This window comes from Oryza glaberrima, chromosome 4 (assembly GCF_000147395.1).
Source record: "Oryza glaberrima chromosome 4, OglaRS2, whole genome shotgun sequence".
NCBI lineage: Eukaryota > Viridiplantae > Streptophyta > Magnoliopsida > Poales > Poaceae > Oryza > Oryza glaberrima.
The window spans coordinates 16,807,623-16,813,902 of NC_068329.1; the positions used below are offsets into that span (position 1 = coordinate 16,807,623).

Sequence of the window (6,280 nt, forward strand, 5' to 3'; positions counted from 1 at the left end):
TTACATCATGAAACTACGCCTTTAAACCTTTTTACCCTGTATAATCCCCAAAAAAAAAAATCCCTCATCTCAATACTGACACGATAAGTGGAAGGTTAGCTTGAGCGACAATACTGCCTGCAAATCGATCAATTACTGTTTCGAGTTTCGACTGTCAATCTGACGACGATCAACGATAGCTCTTCTTTTTTTCCTCACCGTCGTCAGAAAAAAGGAGAGGACGGGGTGTGGGCCCGGCCGGCCGGTCACATGTGGCCACCAGATCCAATAATAACTTTGGAATGTATTACACCTCCTCTCTCATGAAATTACTAGGGCCACCACTAACAAAGCACACGAACATGTGTACGGCTGACACTACGGATTCAACTAATCAAACCGTTCAACCGTAGTATGGATTAAGAAAATCTACATATATTTTTCAGCTTTGTAAGGTGTACTAGATGGCCGTGACAACGTGCGAGTTAAAGGCAGAAATGGTACAGCAGTTAATATTGTGACGTGCATTCGACCCGTAGCGGATCTAGAAATATTTTGGACCATAAGTAGACTTCATTATAGCTAATATTTACTATAGAAATTTTATTTTCATTTTTTTCTAATTATATTGAATTTTAGTGGATTAGCCGCCGACGAGCCCGGGCAGCTGCCCGGGGTCACCGGGTGGTAGATCTGCCCTTGCATTTATCTGCTCCCTCCGTGCAAAGACGTAGTATTTTTAGTTAGTTTTTACACACAAATATAAGTCATATTTAATACCTCAAATACAAATTAAATGTGTATTGCTCCTTTTATTTGTGCCATATGGCTAAATATTTAAGTTTTAGTGCTTCTTTGAAACACAAGTGTTAAAGTTGGTGTCAAATACATGTACAAAATCGGTTATAGTTTAGGACTTGGATTTGTACTTGGTATTGTGATAGAATTATAATCGGTCTATATCCGCTCCATCTTAAATAAAGAGGATGCAGTTCATGGCTGTTTTAGAAATTCCAAAATTTTCACATGAATTGGTTCACATTCCAAAGGAGTTCCTAAAAAAAACCTCTGAAATTCCTTCATTCCAAAAATATCTCCCCTTTGGGCTGCTGCAATGCAAAATACCAGCATATAGACGCCCTGCATTTGTGGGTGGAGGAAGTTAGAATGTAAAATTTAGCATTTGGCCACTTCATTCCTAGGATGTCCGTAAAATAGAGTTGCATTTTGTCCTAACCATTTTGCCTATCATCATAGTACCACTGGTATAAAGCGATCACTTGAAATTGAAGGCTTCAAAATTTATTGCCACTTGTTGGAAAACTGAAAGTTAGTAATGACAACAATTGGATGCACATGTGAGTGATTGTTGGATATATGGTAACTGAAATCGAAACATCAAACACATGATCCATTCTAACTTTAACTTGTGCCCCTGCTCTATTCCCCTGTTTCATGCCAAAAGAAAAAAATGAAACTGAAATGCTGCCTACAAAAACTGAAATATGCAAGTAATTAAACTTATGATATAATTTGAGGTGCTACTGAACATCAAAATGAGCACTTACATATGCACACCAAAAAATGAAATTAAAACAATGACATGTGCAGCACTATGATGTGTACCACCATAAATAAACACAACTCAAAAATCTATGTATACATAAAAACAATAAGATAAATTCAGGCTTTGAAATACAAATGACTATTCATACAATGCATTGTTTTATTCATCATTTGTATATCAAATTTTGAGGTGTTCTTTTTTTGGTAACACATACAAATACAATTATGTGTTGCGAGACTTAAACTCAACCTAACCTAGGTTGATATAGGTAGTGCACATACCATTTTCTCTCCCATTGTCTAATGGAAAAGAACCAGTTTCTCAGCTTAAAGTAGCTTTCCACACCACAACATCTACAAGGCAAAGCGATTTCCTCAATGGAAAACTGGTACACAAGCATGGCACACACACTCAACTAAGCTTGTCTCTTGCCCCCCCTAAACTCCTATTTTAAACAAAACAAACCCAAAATCATCTGGATAAACAAAAGATCACAAATAATTAAACAAACACCCAAATCTAACTTTACACCATCTTTTGCCTACCTTTTACCTTTACCTTTGCGAAATCATCATCAGAACCCAACCAAATGGAGCTAAGCTCTGCTCTCACTTGAACCCCTGGTCCCATGGATTGCCTATAGCTGATTAATTGATTATAACCCATAATAATAAATTATAGATAAATTTTTCACATATATGCTCTCGGCGACTTAAAAGTTAATATTAAAAAGAATATATCAAAATCTATCAACTTCAAAATTAAAATTTAAAATTTGACATCAGCTTATAAATATAGGGCAAAAGATGAGAGATTGCTTATGCTTATGCTTATCAGTCAAAATTTAAATTTTTAACCTATATTTGGAGCTGATTTTAGGGTTTTTCAGTGAAGTTTATTTTTCAGCATTTGTTTTTAGATCGCTAAGAAGAACTATATAAATTTTTTTTCACAAATTATGAATAAGTGAAACGTTGGGGCTATGTTTGATAAATGGGATAGGGAAATGATTTTCCACCCATCAAAAGACATTTTTAAATCCTATCCATTTATTCTCTCCCTTTCATTTAATCCTAACCCTTCGTTTATTTTACTGGGGCACGAGGCCTGGGATTACCCTGTCCAACCTATTTATTGCCACCTATCCTTATCTCACCTCGCTGCATTCACTCACTCACACTCACACTCGCTCTCTTTCTCTCTCTCTCTCTCTCGACATGAGAGGCGCCATTGCTGCGGCGGTGTGCGCCGTGCTGCTGCTGCTGGTCGGCGGCAATGGCGGCGGGTGGTCGGCAATGGCGGCGGCCACCATGGAGGAGGACAGGATCGTGGCGCTGCCTGGGCAGCCGAACGTGAGCTTCGCGCAGTACTCCGGCTACGTCACGGTGGACGCCGCCAGGAGGCGGGAGCTCTTCTACTACTTCGCCGAGGCCGAGCTGGATCCGGCCACCAAGCCCCTCGTCCTCTGGCTCAATGGAGGTAAAATTAAATTAAGCTAATAAATTTATGTACTGTACATTTTGTGCAGTGTGCATGTAGCTGCATTATTGGGGAGAGGTGAGATTGCTCGAGCAAGAACAGTGCGAAATTGATAATGTAATGTGGGGAAAAGAATGTGAAATCAAGAAATGATAGGGAGATTAATTAGTTTATGTGTGAATGCTCCTAGAGCAAAAGATGTTTAACTTTAGTTAATTGAGTTAAAGCAAAGGAAAGATTTTCTTGTTTTGCTGCAAAAATGGGGGGAGAGAGCTTTGTTTTTTTTTTTGAATTGTATTTGGTAATTAAGCTTGTCAAATGAGGAATTTTGTAACCAGATTCTCAGTCAAAGGGAGAATTCGTTCACACCGGAATTATTGGTGGTTAAGATTAACTTTTTGGTGCCCATATGCACTGTGTAGGGCCTGGCTGTTCATCAGTGGGAGTGGGAGCATTCTCAGAGAATGGGCCATTCAGGCCTAGTGGCAATGTGCTGGTGAGGAATGAGTATAGCTGGAACAAAGGTGAGAACTTGTATGTTGTAAACCACAATAGAGCAAACTTTTTTTTTCTTTTGTGCCCTCTTTTGCTTTCTATTGTTCCTTTTTTTCGCCGCGAAAAGATTGTGAGGAACGAAGAAAATTTGAGGCATCTGTTGGATGGATTTTCAGAGGCCAACATGCTGTATTTGGAGAGCCCTGCAGGAGTGGGCTTCTCCTACTCCACTGACCCTTCCTTCTATGGTGGTGTTGGTGATAGCAGGACAGGTGAGTTCTATATATGCATTTGCCAAATTATGGCTCAATTTTGCGCAGAGTTAGATTTAACATTTTTGAGGGGCTTTTGAATTTCTTAAGCTAGGGACAACTTGAGATTCTTGCAAGGCTGGTTTGCCAAGTTTCCGCAGTACAAGGGCAGGGACCTGTACATTACAGGAGAGAGCTATGCTGGTAATTTAAGGCCACTCCACTGTATTGTCTTGTTGCTTTGATCAATTGTGAATTTTGTTAATTCATTCCCTAACTTGCACTGTAAGTGTTTTTCAGGCCACTATGTTCCGCAATTAGCGCAGCGCATGGTCGAATTCAACAAGAAGGAGAAGCTGTTCAATCTGAAAGGCATTGCTGTAAGCAAATCACCACCCCCACCAAGCTACATTTCACTCAAAACTCATGAGATCTGTCTTGGAATTCCTAATTACAAGATGTTGTCATTTGGTTCATCCTGATCAGCTGGGCAACCCGGTCCTCGAGTTCGCCACCGACTTCAACTCGAGGGCCGAGTTCTTCTGGTCGCACGGCCTCATCTCCGACTCGACCTACCACTCCTTCACGACGGTGTGCAACTACTCGCGCTATGTGAGCGAGTACTACCATGGCTCGCTTAGCTCGGCCTGTGACACTGTGATGACCCAGGTGGCCAGGGAGACTAGCCGGTTTGTCGACAAGTACGACGTCACCCTGGACGTTTGCGTCTCGTCGGTCTTGATGCAATCCAAATCCCTCGCCCCTCAGGTGAGAGTACATGGCATGCATTTTAATTACTGTGCAAACCGATGAGTTGCATGCGCCAACCAGTTCAGCCAAGAGCTTAAGCTGACAAGGAAAAGAGAGGCAGTTAAGGCTTGTTGTTTTACATGTTTTTTTTTAATTTTTTTGGCGTTGTAAGGTTGTCAAAATCGTGATCCTGAATCAGCAATCATAGAATCGTTTACATGAAAATCGTAAAATTGTTGATTCTACCTATATAGAATCGTGGAATCAGGCACCTTAGCTAGGATCGTAAAGTCGTAAAATCGTATGACGGAATTGAGATTCTGACAACCTATTGCGCGTGTTGCGCATTTGCTTTTGCAGCGAGGGAGCAGGGAGCTGGACGTGTGCGTGGAGGACGAGACGATGGGGTACCTGAACCGGAAGGACGTGCAGGAGGCGATGCACGCCCGCCTCGAAGGCGGCGTGCCCAAGTGGACGGTCTGCAGCAGGTGCATTTTTCCTCAAACTTTTATCAGTAATCCGCAATATGCCGCATTGCTGCTGCTGCACTTCAGCAAGCTCACTCAGTAGTCAGTACTGTGTTGCATTGCAAGAGAAATTAAGCTAACATTCAGCTCTGCAATCTGCATTTGCCTCTGCTTCAGCAAGCTCACTCAGTACTATTGCATTGCTAGAGAAAGCTACTCCCTCCGTTACAGGTTATAAGATCAAACTGCTTCAAGTTTGACTAAGCTTATAAACAAATATAGTAATATTTACATCACCAAATTAGTTTTTATTAAATTAATAATTAAATATTTTTTATAATAAATTTATCTTGGGTCGAAAATATTACTTTTTTTCCCTATAAACGTGGTCAAACTTAGAGCAGTTTGACTTTGACCAAAGTTAAAACGTCTTATAACCTGAATTGGAGGGAGTAATTAACATGTTTTTTTTCCTTGAACAACAATGCACGTACGTCGATGCAGTGTTCTGGAGTACAAGCAGCTGGACCTGCAGATCCCGACCATCAACATCGTCGGCGGCCTCGTCAAGTCGGGCGTCCCGGTGCTGGTGTACAGCGGCGACCAGGACTCGGTGATCCCGCTGACGGGGAGCAGGACGGTGGTGCAGCGGCTGGCGGGGCGGCTGCGGCTGGGGACGACGGCGGCGGGGTACAGGGTGTGGTTCGAAGGGCGGCAGGTGGGCGGGTGGACGCAGTCGTTCGGCGGCGGCGCGCTGTCGTTCGCCACGGTGAGGGGGGCGTCGCACGAGGCCCCCTTCTCCCAGCCCGAGCGCTCGCTCGTCCTCTTCGCCGCCTTCCTCGCCGGCCGCCCCCTTCCCGACTCCTTCCAGTGACGTCGTCCCGAACGACGATGATCACGTCTCATGTCAAGCGCGGAGGTGCATTGTTGTTGCGTTGCAAATGCGTACGAGCGATTTCGTGTGCGCCACCGCTATATATAGTACTCCGTATTGTTGCTGGGAATCGAATTGTTTCTTGGAGAAAATCTCATCTGGAAAATGCTGATGTGGGGTGGGGAAGATGACTCCATGCCGGGTTTACCTTGCTCTTTAGTTCAAAATAGAAGTAACTAACGTTTGTTACAGGCAGTTACTCCCTCCGTCCAATAAAAAACCAACCTAGCACTAGATGTGATGCATTCTACTACTATAAATCTAGACATATCTCTGTCCATATTCATTGTACTAGAATATGTCACATCGAATCCTGATTCGTTTTTTTTTTACGGAGAGAGTACGCTATAAGCTCTTG

At 42.6% G+C, this 6,280-nt stretch overlaps 1 protein-coding gene across 1 annotated transcript; it reads left to right on the forward strand.

Annotated features, from left to right (window-relative positions):
- The first annotated feature begins 2,711 nt into the window (after positions 1 to 2,711).
- LOC127769337 (serine carboxypeptidase-like 45) lies at positions 2,712 to 6,056 on the forward strand. The gene is made up of 8 exons (XM_052294889.1): positions 2,712 to 3,025; positions 3,448 to 3,549; positions 3,697 to 3,792; positions 3,883 to 3,975; positions 4,072 to 4,151; positions 4,258 to 4,539; positions 4,882 to 5,009; positions 5,493 to 6,056. Exons 1-8 carry the CDS (start codon positions 2,764 to 2,766, stop codon positions 5,860 to 5,862), a joined length of 1,413 nt encoding a protein of 470 aa, XP_052150849.1. The 5' UTR covers positions 2,712 to 2,763; the 3' UTR covers positions 5,863 to 6,056.
- The last annotated feature ends 224 nt before the right edge of the window (positions 6,057 to 6,280 follow it).

Excerpts from the sequence above, each read along its gene's own strand:
- LOC127769337 (XM_052294889.1), top strand. The coding sequence starts at position 2,764 with ATGAGAGGCGCCATTGCTGCGGCGGTGTGCGCCGTGCTGCTGCTGCTG. Across the intron at positions 3,793-3,882 it reads TGTTGGTGATAGCAGGACAG|CTAGGGACAACTTGAGATTC; the intron begins GTGAGTTCTATA and ends GAATTTCTTAAG. Across the intron at positions 4,152-4,257 it reads TCAATCTGAAAGGCATTGCT|CTGGGCAACCCGGTCCTCGA; the intron begins GTAAGCAAATCA and ends CATCCTGATCAG.